Raw genomic sequence first — 19,349 nt, 5'->3', positions numbered from 1 at the left:
AGTCGGAAGAGTTCGCCTTTTGTTTTGTTGTATGGCTCCCTTTTTTTCAGGTCGTTCAGCCAGTACAGTGGGTAGTCCATCTTGCACATCTTGTGCCAATTAAAAACAGCATATTTGAAAAACAATCAGTTCCAGCACCATCTCTCTATTGCTTTAATCACAAACAGTTAGACACGGCAACAATTAAGTAACAAATTGCCATGGGAGGGATACATTGCATGTATACAAGCGCAAACAAACCCTTCATCAGTCTTTTTTTTTTTTTTGGTACATAACATTGAGGCAGCCCTTCTTTTGTCCACTTTTGGTTGTGCTGTGAACATGATCACACATCCAAAAACAGCACGAGAAAGTGCGCTAAACACTGCTCAATGAACAGACACTGGCTGGTTTTTATCTCTGTTACATATGAAAAGATGACCCGATAATGGAAAAGAGAAAAAAAAAGGAAACACACCCAGCAACAATAAATCAGTCACTACTCCCAATGTTGAGCACCTGTCCAATAGTGAGAAAAGGTTCATTTCAGTACCAGTTCGTACATTAACAGATTTACAACATTGGTGGCCATGAATGTTTCAAGAAAAGAGGCATCAGCCATCCAACAGGTTTACTATGAGTAGAAAAATAAAACATTTGGAAAGCCAATGTTTGCTTAGCCTCTATTCAAACTATGCAGCAGCAAAAGCAGCAACAGCCCTGGCCAATAGATTTTCTGTTGGACTACACAAAGACACACACATCGTCACACACATACAAACATACATGCACATAATCTTTCAATGTGTAAAAATAGAAGATTGAACACAGCTAGTATATAGATAGATAAATCTACTGCTTATGGTGGACGTTTCAAATCTGCATTTTTCCATTAACGTCAATCAAGTACCTGTCTAAATCTGAGATTTATACATCTTTTTCCACTTCTATACATTTTCTATAAAAAAGACATGGCTTAAATTAATGGATGATCAACAGGCCTAAAATACCTTCTTAATTCTCCTGTGCACTTTTACAAAATCCATTTTATTTACTAAAAAAAAGTAAAGAAAAAAGTAAAGAAAAGAAATTCCAGCAAATGAAATCAAACCGGCTGAAAGCTCACTAATGTGTCACTGTATTGTTTGCTTGCTTGGATAAACAGGAACCATAGGACACAGCAGGCACCCACCTGGGATGTCATACGTACAAATGATAGAACGTTTACATTAATTAACCTTCGGGGATGTGTAAGAGTGATGGGTGGCTGCTGCAAAGCGGCTCAAAGAAGCCACTGAGAAGGGAATTTACATTCTGAAGCCCCACATGAAAAATCTCAAATTTAGTGACTGTATTCTGGTCTTAGTGCACAGTAGAAAGTACCCCTGAGTTCTAGGACAGGGTAGGTGCTTTATCATTTAGAGCACCGTTTAAGGGGAGGGAGGCGGGGCGGCTACATGCCCGAGGGTCTTCGAGGCTCTTTAGGGAATGGCGGGGCAAAAAAAAAAATGGTCCTGGGCTAACAGTGGTGGGGGACGTTTGAGCTGAGAAGAAGCATTATTGGGGGAATATGGTACAGTGGATAAGGCTCTGGTATACAATGTCATGGTCTTCCTTGGTCTCCCCCTCCCCCGGCTGCAACCGCTCTTTCATATGCAATCATATTTCTAAGCAGCTACTTCCTTCATCACCAGGTACTTGGGCCCGGGGATATTTCAGATTGCACGTTACATTGATTCTATGTTGTTTGTACTCTCTCCTCTCTCTCTTTTCCTACCTTGTAGGAAATTCCCGCTCTGTATTCCTTTGTCCTACAGTTCATACAGTTTGCTCTCTGGACTGCCCTCACCCATCCCTCCCCCTGTTTATTTCAATGCTGATTGCTCTGTTCTCAGGTCCACAGGCTCAGTGACATGGCTGTTACGTCACGGCCTCTCCCCCCTCCCACCCCGAATAGCAGAAAGTAGCTGTGTTGGGGGCTTTTAGATTTATTAATCAATGGGAATTTTGTCCTCTAGTTCCAGTGGGCTGTCCTCAGTGGGCTCCTCACTCTTTCCCAGCTCCTGAAGCAGCTGCCGCCTATGCACCTCTGCCTTCAGGTTCTCCAGATCCTTTTGGCTGTAAGAAAAATACCACAAAAAAAGAAAATCAATACCGGACATCTCTGGTATAGCTTGAGCATTTGAAATGTTTCCTCTTTTAGTTCTCCTGTCACTTAGAGATGTTTTTGTCACTCATGTCAAGTCTGTTAAAAGTAGAAATTACTACTTGTAGTCCTCATAAAACCTGTTCCCACTCCTGGTCCTGAAGAGCCCCAGCACTGCATCTTTCCCTGCTCCTTCCACACATAATAACTTGGATCAGGTGTTTAGTCAGTCAAGCTCTTATCAGGTGTAAGCAGAGCAGGGACAGATTAAAATATGCAGTAGCTCTCCAGGGCCAGTAAGAGGCACCACTGCCTGGCTATCATGTCACCAGCTTTAAAGAAAGAGTGTACCCCTAAACCAGACGTGTTCACACATCTGTCAGCACAAATAGTCTGAACCTTTCCAGCCATACGGATACATCAAATGTAAACTGGCTCTTGGCCTTATGTCTGCCGTTTGTGGTATCAAACGCATACTCCAAAACTAGTCAGTTAATAAGGTCATCCTAAAACCGCTGTATTTTACAATACACATTTATATATCTCTAAAGATCTAGAGAGATTAAATACACATCCCCTCCTACTGGTTAACTAAGCTGTTATTCTTCCTGTCAATGCTGTGGTTGCACGTACAGTTAGACTTGCTCCTGCTGTATGGCAAATGCAAAATCGTTTTCTTGAGCAAACCAATGTAGGTGAAATAAATACTGCAGATATTATGCTAAATTGTGGACAACTGTTTGGGGAAAAAAAAGGTAGAGACGGCACTACCGGGGCCAAGATGTTGTGTATTTGGTGATAGTAAAACCTACAGTTGGGTAGAGTTGTCGTTAAGGGCTGAACTTTTCTGTAAAGTGTTTTTCAAAGATAGCTTGTTGAAGTAATATAATGAAGTCCAATATGATGGAGTTGCAGTAAGTCCCCTCTTTGTGTATAAAGTCACATTTCTGTTGTCTTAAGAAAATAATGAGTCCCTGCAGGTGTTCAGGGCATCGTGTCTGTCACTTTACCTGAGGGGTATAAAGATGATACCGTTGATGATGTTGAGCTGTTCCAGCACACTGGCCATGCTGGGAGCGGTGAACTGGATAACAGGAGGAAATAAAAGCATAGCATCACTGCTTAAATTGCGGCAATAAAACAGATGGAAGCGCATGAAACGCGTCTCGACTCAGTCACCTTGAGGGGCATGATACTGGCGTTGGAGCCGTTCTTGTAGATCTCATTCATGGTTCTCTGCAGAGCTACAGCCTGTTGGGTGAGATACTTCAGGTACTCTGAGCTCTCCTTGGTTTTCTCATGTGCCTCACCCATCTGAGAGGAGAAAACAAAATATTTAAAAGATATCATAACTTCATCACAACTGATGAAGAGAAGTGCGTCAGTCCTGCAGGACCCACCTGGTTCTTGTAGATGGTGTAACCCTCCTTCTCGTGCTGTAGTGCGGAGCGGAACTCGGCCTTGCTCTCATAAACCCTCGCAACCAAATGATGGCTGGAAAAAAACAAAAACAAGGCACATATAATGTAAATCATCATGTCAGTCAGTGTTATACCGACTATATGCATATGGATGATGAATCTCTGCCCACCTGAGGGCCACTTTGAGGGACCGGGGTCCATGGTACTTTGTGTTGATGGTCAAGGCGTTCTCCAGGAATCTGAGCGATAAATCATACTCCATCACTCCGTGCAGCACCAGCCCGATGTTACTCTGTGGAAGGAGAGCCAAGAACAAGGACAGCAGTCATGAATAAGGTTGAATTTTGAAGACTTAAATCAGTATCGATGCCCAATTAAAGACTGCACTCACGTCTAGCAGCGCCATCTCTGGGTGGTCCTCCCCGCTAACCATCAACATGAGGTAACGGGCGCGATAAAGCAGCTTCAGGGCGGTGGACAGCTGGCCATTGGCAAAGCAGTACAGAGCCAAGTGCATCTGAGAAATGAAGGGAAGAAACATAAAAAAGGTTAGAGGGACATTAAACATCATTAGCATGAGCTAAATGCTTCCTACATTTGGTGCAATAACTTACATATTCTTGAATTGTGTTGGGGTGCTCGATGCCAAGGACTCTTTCACTCATCAGAACAGCCTTTTGCTGGTTGCTGAGAGCCTGCGGGTAAAAACACAAATGTTATTCGGTGACATGAAGTCCAACAGGACGCTTATGTAGAAGTTGCTGACAAAAGTAAGAGTTGCCATATTCCCTCCTACCTCAGCGTGGTCTCCCATGATGTAATTAAGGCGTGCCAGCAGGCGCAGGCAGGCACAGATCTCTACGTGCATGGCTCCGTACACATTGTTGAAGAGGTTAAGAGCCTCGTTGATCAGCTCACAACCCTCCTTCAGGAACCCTGGAAATGAAAAGGAAGGGTAGAGAGATACATTTGGTCAAACCAGCTGAACTCGCCAGCTTGCATCATGGATACAGACTTATGTTTAGGTCCGCAAATGTTTATGCATAACGCGTCAACCTGTCTCACCTTGCTGCACTTTGGCCTGTCCACTCTGGAAGAAGTGGAAGGCATCTGAGGCTTTGGGGTTCACATGCTTCACAACAGGGAAAATGTTCAGGATGTCCTCCTCTGTGAAGGCCGGCTTGTGGCGGCTGTCGAAGTTATACTCCTTTATCAGGATCTAAAAAAAAGGCAAATGAAAAGTAGAATAAACCTCATAAAGGCCATCTGGTAAAGAGGCATCGGGAAGTCGCTATAGACTAAATGAACATTACCTGGATGCCAGTTTTGATCGAAATTTCTCTGAGCAGAGTGATTTTCTGGAGGCCGTATTTCTCCACCACCTGGTCCACACTATCACTGCGCAGGAAAACATTTCAAGAGAGGACATTTGTAACCAATAAAATGGAAAAGTGTAAAAAGAGAACTTAACATCTGCTTAATATTAACATAAGGGGTCCTCACCACTGTACGGTGAAGTGATAATAGCTCTGGGCCTCAGAGGCGATGTTCTTCCACAACTCGCTGGGCGTCAGGCTGGCCCACGCCGTGTTGTCACCGCCCCCGGGGACCCTGTTGCGACGCTTGCGGCTTTTGCGGCGTGACACCAGCTCGTCAGGAGGCAGGTGGGCGACAGCGTCAGGGAAGGAGCTCAGGAAGCAGTTTAGGAAATGGCTTACAGCAGCAGAGAGGGCAGACAACTCCACGCCCTACATGACGAGGATACATTAATATTGATTAAAATAGACGTAGATTTGTCTTGTGAAGAGGCTAGATGATGTTTATCAATCGTTACCAACCTGGAGGTATGTCTTGAAGATATGTTTTGCACATCTGGTGATTAGCTCACTGATTCCTATTCTCTAAGGTATGAAAAAAAAGGAAAAATTAGGATGACAAAAGGGCATAAAAGTATGAGAGTGTGACGGTTGGATTCAGGGTTTCAGACTCACATAGAAGTGCTCCAGCTGGGTTTTAGCGGGGGTCTTATCCACAAACTCCAGAACAGAGCCCAAATAGCGAATGTTGATGCCTCTCTGGCGCAAAGCCTCGGTCAGTGTGGCTCCATCCATGGGCAGTGCGCTGTGGTCCAAACAGTCTTTAACCTGGTAATAAACACACATATTCATGGGTCACATACATGACCAGAAAATTCAACCCTTATTTGATTCGGATCTGTAGGAGTGCCTGTACCACTGACCAGTGACGGGACCTGACAGGACACCAGGAAGGCTGCAGCATCTTTGAGAAGCTGCTTCTGCTTCTGGACGTCATCTGCGCTGTCGTCTGGGAAACGTACTCCTGGTTTGACAACACACAGACGCTGTCATTTCTGTGCTAATGTTCTCCTATGAACACGTGTCACTCCCTCTCTCTTATCACTCTGAAGATAATTTGGTACCAAATGTGCTAAAAATAACTGCCAGCAAGAAGGAAATTAGACACTGATGAATCTGACAGCTCAGGAAGTGAAAATTAATGAAATACTACAGTCATCTTGGCTGCTCTTCAACTAAAAGGGTAACAGTTTCATTATTTAAATTTATCTTAGGTTATACACTGCAGTTTCACAATGTATTACAGTTACACAATGTATTACAGTTACATTGTATAAATACAATAATAATAATAATAATAATAATAATAATAATAATAATAATAATAATATTTGACATATTCCAAAGACTTATCAATCACTTAACAATCTACAAAACCTATAATAAAAGTTGTGGTCTAAGATGGGAGTGCTACACCTTTGGGTTTTAGGTTTCATGGCTGAGAAGAATAACAATCTAAATATTATATGTGATATTTATATCAATATACTTGATTGCCTCATTTTTATGGCTTCATATCTCATTTTAATATCAGTAAAACAGTTTGTATATACTGTATACTTTCATCGCATACACACTGTAAAGCCACAGCTTTTTTATAGTCCATATATATAATTCCTTGTCGTGCTTACCTGGGGAGAAGATGTCGGGGTTGAACCGAATGTCGAAAGACGTGTTGCTGATGGAGCCCACTGCCTTGCAGGCATTGAGGACTACCTCGCGACTTTTGGGATCTGTTTGTGATTAGGATCACATGCAAGGAAAAGACGTTAAAAGTAATGGCGAAAGACGACACACCTGTCAACACATCTGAAAAAGGACAGTTTAAACCATGTCTACATTAAGCTAGTGTTTTTTTCTGCACCCAATAACTAAGTTTTTTTGTCTGTATGGAGAAAACAGAGCTGCTCAAGTGCAGTAGGCTGATGTGACTCAATGTAATGAAGCCAATTTTCTGTCACCTCCAGCTCTCTGTATCATCTTATTTATTTAACAGGGACTGCAAGTATTAATGAACATGTGAATGTGCCAGAGAGCAAATACAGCTGATCACACAATACGGGTAGTATCATTGATCTTGTAGTTCGTTTAATTTTTTCAGACAACTTCCAGACTAATTTTTCCAGCTGTGATTTGATGGGCTTACTGTAGACATGGCCTTAGTCGAGTACCCACCACCATTTCAAATACTAAAGATTAGGTCACTCTGTTTGACAAGCAGATTATTTTGATTTAGGATCAATTGGGCATCACACAAATCATCGAACATGAGATTATTATTGCGTTTCGAAATGCATTTGGATTAATGGACACAGATCCAAACTGATTATTTAGTTTATTGGGTCAAATCCCACAGCAAAAGGCACCACAGGCTGGGACAGAAAGAGACGGGTTGATTGGGGGCCAACACTCTTCCCCCGCTGCAGGCTGAGGACTGAGCAGGAACAGCTAGCCTGGTGGAAAGAAGCCACTACAACCCAGTACTTGATACTTTAATGCTCTACCTGATACTCTACTGCTCTAATGCTACGGACACACACAAACACACAACGGTTTAATAGTGCTTCTCTAATAAACACTACTTTTTCTACACAACTATCCACCAGAGTAGCTCTCCCTGCGTCGTCCAGGCCTTATGTTTCGGGGTGTTTTTGGACATACCAATACATGATCCATCTTCGGCAACTAAGGTCTCCGCTAGCTCTTTGGCCTGAGCTAATCCCGGAATACTTTCCTCAAGCTCCTTACCCTCCAGTGGGCTCTTGCATTCCCCATTCTGAGTGGCTGCGAGGTCTAGAGGCCCATTTGTGGCGGCCTTTGAGGAGTTTTCTTCACCGTCAGTCGCTGCCTGTGAAGCAACAGACGTGCCATTTTCTGTCTGGCTTGTGCTGTCCGTGGAGACCTCTGTTGCACTCTGGGAATCTGATGCTTCAGTGGTCTGTGTCTGGGTCTTGTCAGCATTGCTTTCTGAGGTCGTTTCAGAGGTTTCTGTGATGGCAGGTGTATCCGTCTTAGTGTCCTTGTTTGCTTTCTGTTGCATGAGCTGTAACGCTGCCATCTTCATGAAGAGAAGATATCTGGGAGGAGGGAAAGGACAGAAGCAACAGTTGAAGACATGTAGAAAACACTCCCAGTGATGGAAATGTGACACACCAGCGCAGACCCCTACCTGTGCTCAACAAAGGCCTCGATGAGCTCTTGGCGTAGACAAGCCAGCCGGTGGCGGTGCTGGCGGGGGAAGCCTTGGCGCTGACTCTCTGGAGGCAGCTCCTCTCCATCCACAGGCAGGAAGTTGAGGTCAGGAGGGAAGGTACGAAGAAGGTCCAGAATGTAGTGTCGACCATCATTTCCGATAATGCCCTTACACTCGACAGAAGAGCACAGCTCCACTGTCTCGTTCTTCTCGTTCAGTACGCTATGCCTCTGGACCTACAATTTAAAAAACACACATTACATAGTGAATACACATCATCTCTGTGGTGGTGATTGACAGTCTCATTAAGCAGGTAATCAGAAAAACATGTTTTGAAAGAACGAGCCTGCCCATATTCTTTATTTTTGTCAAAGTGTCAACAACCAAAAGAACACCACCAACAGTGCAATTTACTAAAACAGCTTGGTACGGTAGTTTTTGGCTAACTTTTCTTAAATAGGAGTAAATAATGCGTTTGTTTGAGACCATTTTCAGCTGTGGATTAATACACATTTGGTAGTTTTACAGCAGCGTGATAAATATGTAGGATTCACTCATCAACATAGTATAGTAGTAGTAGTAGTAGTAGTATATTCTGTCAAACAGAGGCATAGACGTGTCACTAACCTTAAGTGGTCTGCTTGTTTTCTCCAGCAGCTCCAGGTATTTGCTGTGAGACACGACCGTCTTTCCAAAGTCAATGGAGCCGTAGATGACGCTCTGCTCCTGCTCACGCTCCAGGATACCGGGGATGATGGACTGGGCGGTGACACGGTAGCCTCTGTAGTCCACCACCACTGTCCCCAGAGTGTACAGACCCTCCACATCCACTGCCCCGTAAGCCCGTACTCCGTTCAAGTCATTGGTGGGTGCAGCGTGGGCGGCAGCATCGCCACCCAGCTCACGATAGTGGTCCCGCACGTCGAAGCCCAGGCTGAAGAAGATGTTGTTCCAGATGAACATCTGCATGCGCGTTTCCTCACCAGGGTTGATGGCCATTACATTGCCGTCGATGACTGCCATGGCGCCTCGAGTGGCAGCTGCTGCGAAGTCACTGTGGACCTGCAGGAGGGGAAAAAAAAGGAGGTATTGGTGATTTAGAAGAAGGAGAAGCTGTTACACATAAAAAAAAAAAATTGGCATCACATTTCCTGTTAGACAAGGGAGTTGGCATTTTGGGTGATCTGGTATCATCTGGTATCATCTGGTCCCCGCTGTTTATTGAGCTCTAGTAATTTAAAGTTGCTATAATGTGAAGAACATTACATAATGGGACACAGAGACCAGGAGGCAGTACCTTGAATATGGCTCGCTCCCGCAGCAGACGTTCAGGCAGGTTCTTCCGGGGCAGCTCTCTGGTGGTTTGCAGCTCCTCGTTCCAATCTCTGGTCTGAAGATAAAAAAACATTAATAATGGGGGGAAAAAACACATTATTGATCTGCCTGATGTGCTGCTGTGTTCAGCTCTGCCCACCTGTCCAGGTATGTGCTCCTCATAACCCAGGCGGGAGGTGTAGGCGTCCTCAGCTCTAACACAGTCCATGGCGTGGTCTACCTGTGGAGCTGTCCAGCTGTACACCTGGAAAGGAGTGGCTATCCTCTCAAACGGGTGTCTCTGGACCCTGCAACAAAAGAAACACAAAAAAAAAAAAAAAAAAAACAGGCATCACTCGTGTGGTCTCTTTTCGTACATTTCAGGTCTGATGATGAATGAGTAGATCCACAGAGTCCTGACCTGTAGGGGTCCTGTAATTATTTTGTCTTGTTTAGTTTGTTATCTTATTGTGATTTAAGACTTTGACCTCCTGCATACTGGCGAGATCTTGACTGTAAAAGACAATGTGTTCTCACCTGGTTATATAAAGTTAATGAATGAACATTCACTTCAAAAGAGAAAATGTAACAAAGGAAGTAGTTATGTCCTTCAGTATGAAGGGAAGTTGACCACTGAGAGGAAACTAAAGGCAAAGATATGTTTACCTTTTCTTTTGCAGGGCAGTGAAGTTCTTCTTGAAGGCAGGGCTGATCTGGCTCAGCAGCTCCACCAGTGAATGGCTCAGGAAGCTGGGGTTGGCTGGCTTAGGGTTAAAGGTATAGGTAGTAGATCTGGAATACACGCAGACATTACTATTATTATTCACATTATTATGGATCTTTTGTAATAAATACACATTTATGTCACAGTAAAGGGGGAGGGAGGGGAGGACAGAAGTTGATCGCCAAAGTCCACTAACTGGAGACAAAACCTTAATGACTAATAAAGTGAGGATAGGAAGCAGTTTCCCTGTAGGGTAGGTCTGCAACTGATCTCCAAAGAGCAACTTATAGTGGCTGTGAGCAAGTTGTTAGAAACAGAAAGAGACTTCCTAATGTAATCCAATTAGACCTCATTAATGTGACTGTTAAGTCTTTGCTGACATCCAAAATCAATCTAAAATTAGGATCCTGAAACTATTAATACAACACTGCTTGTGCTTGTATCTTTATTAACGTTTCACCATCCTCCATTTAAAGAGAGGCAAACTTTGTGCTGGGCAGTATGAGTATATTACAGTCTTGAATGGCAACACTGCAACTCTGTATAATTTTAAGTGCCAAATACTTTGTGTCTAAGATACATCAAGAGATTGTGGAGCTAAATGGTAGAGTGTTAAAGAATGAAACACGTAGTGAGATACGAGGCTGAGATGTTCACTGACTGGTTGAGGTAGAAGCCGCGTGTAGAGGCAGTGACGCTGACATGGCGCTCCTCCACAGTCACCATGTACAGGTACATGAGGTCGCCATGCATCTTCCTGTTTCCAGGAGGAGGGTTCCAGCCGCTCATTGTCAGGACCTTCAGGCACTGCATAGGCTGTTGGGGGGGTTAAAACAATTAGCCACAGGAAATAATTTTTTTAAAGATACAATTTCCCCACATGAAGGGACCAGCAAAGCTCCTCACCTTCCAGTCCTTGTTCTGCGGCTGGAGGGGCACCAGAGGGCGCTCTTTGCTGCCAGGCAGGATGTGCTCTGGGGGGGTGCAGTCAATCTGCTCCAGCTCGTTGCCCTTTTTCTTTCGCTTACCGCTATCTGCATGCACATAAAAAAAACAAGCAAGGTCTAAGTCTGCGGTCCACAAGCATGTCGCTACATCACGCATAAACACTGCACATTAAACACACACTACAGATGGTTGAACATGGCTCTCAGACAGCCATCATACCTCCGAGGTCTCCATCAGTGAAGATGCTGAGGAAGGAGAGGGAGTTGCAGTCCACTCCGTTGTAGGCGTCTGAGGGGTCCAGACTTTTCAGCAGGTCTCTGATGTGACGCACGTGGATGCGGGCCTCGCGCACTGTGTAGGGCTCTGGAGAAAAGAAACCCAAAGGATATAAATAGCAGGCAGTGAGTGGTTGGACAAGTTACAGATCAGGAGAATGCACACTTGTAATGAACTATAACTGAATCCAGTTTAGTCTTTAGTAGCAGCTACATGCCAGGAAAAACAGAGGAAGACATAGTGCCAGGATGTAGATTGACTTATCTTTGTTGTCTCTCTTTTTAATCTAGTCTTTTCCTCGTTTTATTCTTCCCTATATTAGTATTTATATGTTCACTATGTATTTATATGTTATATTCCCCCATTTTGAATGTTTGTGTATGTCCACATATATGTATATTTGTACATATACGTGTGCATGTATGTGTGTTATATGTTATATGCGTTTATATTTGTTCGTTTGTGAAGCACTTTGTAACTGTGTGCTTTAAAAAGTGCTACATAAATAAAGCTTTACTTACATTTATTGTGGCTGATGTTGAGAAACGATCAGGTTTATCAGGTTGCACCTGCCAATTCTGTCTGACTTAATCATCTTCATTTTTGGTATATTTGTTTTCACACGACCTGGTTAGTCAGTGACAATTTCATTGCATACCAACAAGGAAGAGGTGAAATGCAACACTAGATGCATTGTCATCTTTCCTGTAGTTTCAATGAGTAGAAGGTTACAGTCTGCAGCTTTATGTCCATCCTTAACAGACGTTTTATGACTGATCATTGTTTCTTAAACTAAAGCAAGAGTGCTCTTAACCCCTGGTTAAAACAAAGTAAGTAATGTGATAATGGCTTGACAACAACATATTGCTCTTATTAAGACAAACCCAAGTGTGAATAAAAGCCTCAGGGTCTAACCTTCCACCACTTTGAGCAGCGAGCCCTCCTGCAAGCCCTCGATGGACTTGAGCTCAGCGAAGTTGTCCAGGACGTTTCCATCCAGCTGCAGGGAGAAGCAAGTGCGGTGGCAGGTGTCCTCGCGGTCCATCAACACCTGGTGGATCTCCTGCACCATTTCCTGGGGAGATACCTGATGTAGACGGGAGGGGAGGGAGATCAAATGATGTAGATAAGTACAGCTTGAGATATATTTGCTCCTGCTTTGGTTCGGCTGAGGGCAAACATTGTTTTACGCATTATGACGAAGGAACAAAGTGTCTTGACAATTACCAGGTAAATGGCAGAAACACACACTTCAGTCCAGGTCTATCACGCGGTGCCATCGTCTGTCTGAACACCTGTCCTAATGAACTGCTAGTGAAGAGCCAGTGCTTACCTGCAGGTCAAATGGCTCTGTTCCAGGTGCCTGGATCTTAACGGTGAAGCCCGTGTCCTGGATCACTATCACTTCCTGTTCGTTAGACTCCTCTCCTCCATCTGCCTCACCGTTCCCATCCTGCTTTGATTCTGCCTCCTCTGTGTGCCCATGAGCCCCGTCACCATTCACCATGGCTGTATCTGCACTGTGCCCTGCAACGGAGGAGGACAATGAATGTTACTTCCTGTTAGGGCTGCACGATAGGGGAAAAAACATCAATTATTTTGACAGATATTACGATATGATTCTCGATTAGTGTGGGTACAATCATTTTTGAATCATGAATTTAATTGTCACTGAAACAAATTTTTGGGGGTCTGTAGCGAACAAACAAGTTTTCCTAAATCTGGAGAAATGTGAAGCAGTTCTTCATTATAATGCTGTTTCATCACATTTTACCTTCATCAAAAAAAGTGATTTGGATATTGTACATGGCCATATTTTGATAATATTTTGATTGCCTGTAATGATAATGTGACAACTTTGAACAAAAGATGCAGCTAAAAGCATTGAAACCACTCTAAAACAACACAACTATGTTTTAAACCTGCATCGGCTATCTGATGTGCTGTGGACAAACAGCTCTGTTCTCTACAGTCTACAGCTGCCATTAGTCAATAATCGGATCAACAGGGAACGCCACCTTCAGATAGTCAACCATGCAAAGAAAGTCATCCTGACAACAAAAACACCAGACTGTTTTCTTCTACCACAGGAAAACACAGAGACGCTGCCAGGCAGCCGGGGGTCACAAACAAAGCACACAGAGCCAGAGGCTGGATGACCTTACCAGCAACCTTATGAAATATTTATGAATGGGAGAACAGGGCCCACAAAGCTCAGCTACAGTACGCTGCTGCTGTGGTGGTACTACGTTTAATTCAAATGCAAATGAATTCAACACAAACAACAAAATGTGGGTGATAGGCTCCAGGCTTCACTTCAATCAATCATCAACTGTACAAAAAAAGTTGAAACTCAAAAACCACAGATCCCCAGAGATTGCATTAAACAATGAGTAACCACTCGTTCTTTTCAGCCGATCCAGGCAGAAAGTACCTATTTTCCAACACCAACCGGCTGAAACCGACACTGTTGCGACACAGGAGGGAGTTTAGCCAGGGAGCCTTGAGGGATTGAATACTGAAAGATTTCAGCATTCACAAGAGGGAATTATTGGTCACTTGCATGATGGAAAATTGTGGTAATTACAATACCTGAAAGTCAGCCAGTAACCATTCACCAGCCGCCCTTACTCTTTTATGGACATTCAATCTCTCAAAATGACAGTTACTCATTATCTTTATAAAATAAGCATGGCATGAAAAATCTGAGTGGATGAATGAAAGGGCCACTTGCTCTCATTATATGCACTACACACATGCATTATATTTCCCAACTTTTCTAGAGTAGGTAACAGTGAAGGTGACAAAAAAATCACATGAATAAAAATGAGGCACATTAATTCAAACAAAAAAAGGAGGAGCAGCGTCTAGAATGTGGATGCCGGACACCTGTTTTCTCTCACTGGGACACAACTGCTGCCAGCCGGTGTGTCCTTGCTCACCGTCAAGGGTAAACAGCGTCAGGGTTACTGAAGCGAAGGGGCCAAAAGGAAGGGGTGGGGCCTCATAACTGGACCACATAACTGGACCACGACCCCGGGTGGGAAGGAACGCACTGAAATGGTGGAGGAGGAGCAGCAGGGGGAGGAAAGAGAGGGGCGACCGGCCACGCTCTGAACAACAAACACAACAGCTTCAAAGCAGACAGGCAAGCTAATAGTTTTACAAACCAGAGGACAAAGAGGGCTCTGTGTTCGGTTTCTTTGTGTTCAGTATTAGTACAGAAACATTCAACTTCTTATCATATCTGAGCTCTTTTTGTCGAAGTGCTTACTTCAGGAATTAAACCTACAATAACCGATCTCTTCCTTGGCAGCGAACAAGCTGTAAACACCAACATATCACCTTTTAATTTGATACGGTGAAAACTGTTGCTTATTTCCACATCCTGTAGTCACAGAGCAACATTATCATTCATTTGGAGTCCAATATTCACTCTACTTTAGCCCCGTTTTTGGTCTCTGGTGTGTCTGGTGCTGAACAGGTAGTATAACAGTGGGTTTTTAAATCAGCTTCCTGCTGCATCTGACGCTATGAGAGTAATGAGAGTGAACCAAAACAGGGGAAATCGGGAGCCGGAAAAATGAACAATGAGCTGAAGTCGAGTCGAGGGGAGCTGCACGGTTGAGGTGATATTTCTTGTCATCGCCAATGAGGAACATCAAATAAAAGTATTTTAGCTAGAAGCATTCACCACATCAGAAAGGCAAAAGTACAAAGTGCCAGAAGTACTGTGATTGATGAGGCAATCCGGCAGCCTATGTGTTGCAAAACCGGCCCAATCTGCCCCGCAGTAATGTTAGAAAGTTCAGTAGGAGATGGGAATGAGGAGAGAAGTCACCGGTTTAACAGTAAACAGGAGAAATCTCATGTCTGCTATTACTTTAAAAGGGAAGATAGGAAGCAGAAATAAAGATGCATCAAGACCTTTCCTTAATGCATTTCCTGTTGAAATGAGATATGGTGGTGAGATGTAATATGACAATGGGGTGACACAGCAGTTTAATCTCAGCTGATGGGAGAGGTCAGACTGCCAAAGTCTGACATTTCTGGTTAACATTTTTCATTAAGCAACATTAGAAGAATTAATTAATGGAGTTTCCTCTGCATGCAATGAAAGAAGTGTCTCCAGTAAATTACACTTAAATACAAGAACATATTCTGTTAAAGAGTTTCTCTATTTCATAATTTACCCCACGTCTGCAAATAAAGATCTTTATACATGTCGTTGAATTTACATCGCTCAAAGCTAATTATGTAAATCCTAGTTAAACAGGCCAGTATTTCTATTAAAACTAGACCAAACTCGCTGTCTGTAATTTGCAAATGAAACCACAAATGTTAAAAAAAATAGTTAAAAACTATACACAATACAACAGATCTGAGAGGCTCAACCTAAAAACAGTGGGGTGAATCTCTCTCTCCCCCACACACACACACACACACACACACACACCCACACCCCTCTGGGGTGAAAGGTGAAGCTAAGGAATCAATGAAACAAGGACACCAGGCGGATAAAGAGAGGAGAGACAGACACAATGAAACAAACATAAAGCTAAAGTTTTTACCCTGAAACTGACCCAATAAAGCTTTTAGTGATAATTCACACATCGTCTTTCTTGATTCTTAGAAATTAGCTTTTCTTAACAACAAAATAATAAATCCAGCAGCCGGCTATCCACACTGCGGCCCTTGACATGGGGACCCTGGCTGCTGCCATGGCAACATTAACTAGCCAGACAACCCTGAAAACAACATCAACAACAACAGAAGGTCTGTCTGTAATCATGTTTTCTGCACCACATGGTGGCAACCTCCTGGTGGACAGGCTGACCCTGAGTCATACATCTGCAGCAATTTGATTTCATAGCAATGTTTGAGACTGTATAAATGAATTAAGCACTGAGTGAGAATAGCTCAACTCTAAAATAACCAACCATACAATGCTGTCTGAAGATAGTCTTAAACGATTGTGTCCTAACACGTTTATTTTAAGTCTATCAACAGAAAATTCATAATTTTTATAATTGATAATATAATTTTCACTGTTTAATAACTGTTGATCAAACAAAATTAGCAATTTAAAAGATTACATCCTGGGCTCTGGGGATCCTTAAACTAAAAAATAAAGAGTCATGAGTAAAACAAATTATTTTCCATATATAATTTCCAAGTATAATATTATAATATCTTTATTTGTCTTCTTATTTTGTCTTTTTTCTTGTAAAGTACTACACAGTTTATTCTCTTCAGGCTCACATAAATAACAGAAATCATTGCATGTGGATGTTCTTTTATATTTACAAGCTAATAAATGTCAGCAACCATTGCTATAGATGATGAATACAGCAGGAATAATGACCGTGGGCTGGTGAGGAAGACATCTGTCCAGCAGAGGACCGGATTAACCAGGACACTGTTGACCCCTGGGGAGCATTCGGCCCCTTAAAACCCCAAACAGTGACCCTCACCTTGACCTGTCTGCTCTGCCATGTGCTGCTACTATGTCCTGTCACCCCTCTGCACTGACGGTCCAGTGTCGGCCTTCATATCAGACATGTTGAGGCCATCGGTCCTGTCACCGTCTCTCATACGTGACAGACAGGTCTTAAGTTAGGCTCAAGGTAATAGTCATCAGGGTCATAAAATGTCCATCAAAAGTTCCTAAAGTGCAAGATGACACCATCAGGATGCTCGTTCTGTCCAACCAGCGCTTTCAAGACTCAACATATTAAACTTTATCATCACATGAGTCAAAGAAAATCAGGAGATCCTCCCAATGAAAAGCTGGAACCAGAGCATATGCTGCATTTTGCTCAAGTATTAAAAAACGTGTTCATCATTATTCTGTCGACTGATTAGATAAACGAACAGACTATTTGTCTCCGCTCTAAAAATGAAGCATCCACTGATCCATGTGGGCTGATGGACAGACAAAGACCTGGCAGCACACACATAAATCATCCTCCAGCTCCATTAACACACAATCAGCACAGCAGCTCACCCACAAAGCTCACTGCCTGACAGACCGACCAATGCACAACACCACCGCCTGTGTCTTGTCTCTCTCTCTGAAATGACACAGAGACGATTCAAGGTCCCACATGTGACACACAGACAGGTTTGCAGCAGAGACTTCTGCAGCTCTCCAAGTTGAATAACGTGAACTTCCACCGGCGGACAGTCTCCGGTTAATCTCCCTCCGCTACTACTTTTATCTGACAGTGTACTCACCAGCTTACACGTCTGTTCGTGTATTATTAGCGTAACCTTCCCTCTCACTGTGCATGCACCATCATGACTTCTTTTTTTTTTTTCCTACGACAACCGGCTTCCGCTTCCGGGTCGACGAGGGACGCTCGATGTAATGTTCCGCGGCGGGGAGGAGACAGGGGACCGCTTACAGTGTTACCACCGCCCGCCGGGCTCTTTATCCCACTCACATCTCTTAAAGTTAAACAAAATAGTTTTAAAAACGAAGGCAACGCGTTGTACAAACCTCGTCGGACGCGCAGCCATTAAAATAAAACCACACCACGAGTACGGCCCCCCCTGTGTTCACGGAGCAGTGTGCGGCTCCACTGAAGGTGACCTTCAGTTCACGCTGTTACCGAACATGTGCGTCAGTACGAGCCGCTGCACCGTGTCAGGTGAACCAACAGTGTACCGTACGAGAGGCTCGAACCTCCGTTTTCACAGCCTGTGCGCGTCTTTTGGGGCATGACGCGACAACACGACAGGGACAATTGAATGAGGAGGCCAGTGTTAGCGTGCCGGCTGTCTGGGGTGAGCCCTGTGTGCAGCCGGGACTACGTGCGGATAGATAATGGATGTAGAAGAGGATCTGACCCTGGAGGAGGTTGCGAGTTTGCTAATTAATCCAGATATTAACACCAGACAGGCTGATTAGCAGATGCTGCTAGGTGGACCCTCCAAACTTGGAAGAGGAGGAGGAGGAGGAGGAGGGGTAGATCTCACAGACCACCACCACCACCACCTTGGGTCTGAGGACTTTAAAGTCACAAAGCATGGAGATGAATGTCACCAGCTTTAGGGAATGCTTTGCAGGGACAACACACCAGACAACAACCAATAAAGCCCAGTGAGCAGAGTGAAAGCACAGGGATGCAGTTCACTGTATATGATAGGTGTGATCAGTGTATTCAGTGTGTGTGTCAGGTGTTACAAACAGCAGATATGAGTCGCTCTGCTGCTGCAGGGTCTCACCACAACCGCAGGGATCCTTCAGACCTGTCTTGCTGGTCTCTTTGCTGTCCTGGGCTCCATCCCCGGCTTCATCCGCGAGATCAACCGGATTACAGTTAGGCACTGACGCCGGGATGTCATCTGTCTTGCTCACCATGGTCGGCAGTCAGTGTGGCAACACAAATCCCCCAGCAGCGGCGCTTGAATATGTGAGTCTGTGTAAGAAATACAAAAAGGAATCTGCTTCTCCGGGTAACGCAGGCTAGCTGGCTACATGCGAAGGGTACAAGCTTACAAAAACAAGTCTACCGAGGAAGGACAGTGCTGTACATGGTGGTGATCACACGTGGTTACTCCTCCCCTCCTCTTGACCTCTTTGCCTTTGCGTTGCACCTCCCCACCCACTGAGCGTGGCGCTACGGGAAGCCACATGAGACAAATCGGGTTTTTTTACAAACTCCTCTTTGGTCTTTTTTTGGGGGGGCGGGGGGGTTATTGTGGCAGGTTAGACTTTATTTTGCACTGCAAGATTAAATGGGATCAATGGCTGATTGTAAAGACAAAGTATCACGATATTGGTTCTGTTATTAAATCCACAAATGTCATCAGCTCCACACTGAGAGCAGCACAACTCCTAGTTGGACTGAAGGGACCTTATTAACCCTCAGTTCCCCAGTCACAGTTACAGAGTTACAGTATCCTGATGCTGCAGTACCACATCACACCACATCTACTGTGTGTTAATAGGATCAGTCACATCAAT

At 44.0% G+C, this 19,349-nt stretch overlaps 1 protein-coding gene across 3 annotated transcripts; it reads right to left on the bottom strand.

Moving 5' to 3' along the window:
* Positions 1 to 139: 139 nt before the first annotated feature.
* On the bottom strand, positions 140 to 18,962 carry cluha (clustered mitochondria (cluA/CLU1) homolog a). 3 transcript variants are annotated; one of them, XM_035679595.1, is made up of 27 exons: positions 18,608 to 18,962; positions 12,711 to 12,904; positions 12,293 to 12,464; positions 11,321 to 11,464; positions 11,060 to 11,187; positions 10,815 to 10,969; positions 10,096 to 10,221; positions 9,590 to 9,737; positions 9,413 to 9,505; positions 8,743 to 9,177; positions 8,092 to 8,351; positions 7,584 to 7,999; positions 6,554 to 6,655; positions 5,786 to 5,886; positions 5,538 to 5,690; positions 5,385 to 5,447; positions 5,050 to 5,294; positions 4,860 to 4,944; positions 4,612 to 4,765; positions 4,343 to 4,482; positions 4,161 to 4,241; positions 3,938 to 4,063; positions 3,717 to 3,838; positions 3,526 to 3,619; positions 3,305 to 3,439; positions 3,136 to 3,209; positions 140 to 2,097 (listed from the first exon to the last, which is right to left on the bottom strand). In XM_035679595.1, the coding sequence occupies exons 1-27, from the start codon at positions 18,741 to 18,743 to the stop codon at positions 1,971 to 1,973; spliced, it is 4,209 nt and encodes a 1,402-aa protein (XP_035535488.1). In that variant the 5' UTR covers positions 18,744 to 18,962; the 3' UTR covers positions 140 to 1,970. The 3 variants fall into 3 exon arrangements, with proteins under 3 accessions (XP_035535488.1, XP_035535490.1, XP_035535491.1); XM_035679597.1 differs by having other exon boundaries at positions 7,671 to 7,999; XM_035679598.1 differs by lacking the exon at positions 18,608 to 18,962 and adding an exon at positions 17,615 to 17,713.
* Between the last annotated feature and the right edge of the window lie 387 nt (positions 18,963 to 19,349).

Source organism: Morone saxatilis, unplaced genomic scaffold (assembly GCF_004916995.1).
Source record: "Morone saxatilis isolate NCDOM2014 unplaced genomic scaffold, NCSU_SB_2.0 Contig8, whole genome shotgun sequence".
NCBI classification, from domain to species: domain Eukaryota; kingdom Metazoa; phylum Chordata; class Actinopteri; family Moronidae; genus Morone; species Morone saxatilis.
Note: the sequence above shows the minus strand (reverse complement) of the source record. Positions and strands in the feature narration are given on the sequence as shown.

Excerpts from the sequence above, each read along its gene's own strand:
- cluha (XM_035679595.1), bottom strand. The coding sequence starts at position 18,743 with ATGGTGAGCAAGACAGATGACATCCCGGCGTCAGTGCCTAACTGTAAT. Across the intron at positions 10,222-10,814 it reads CGCGGCTTCTACCTCAACCA|ATCTACTACCTATACCTTTA; the intron begins GTCAGTGAACAT and ends CGTGTATTCCAG. Across the intron at positions 5,691-5,785 it reads CCTGTCAGGTCCCGTCACTG|GTTAAAGACTGTTTGGACCA; the intron begins GTCAGTGGTACA and ends GTTTATTACCAG.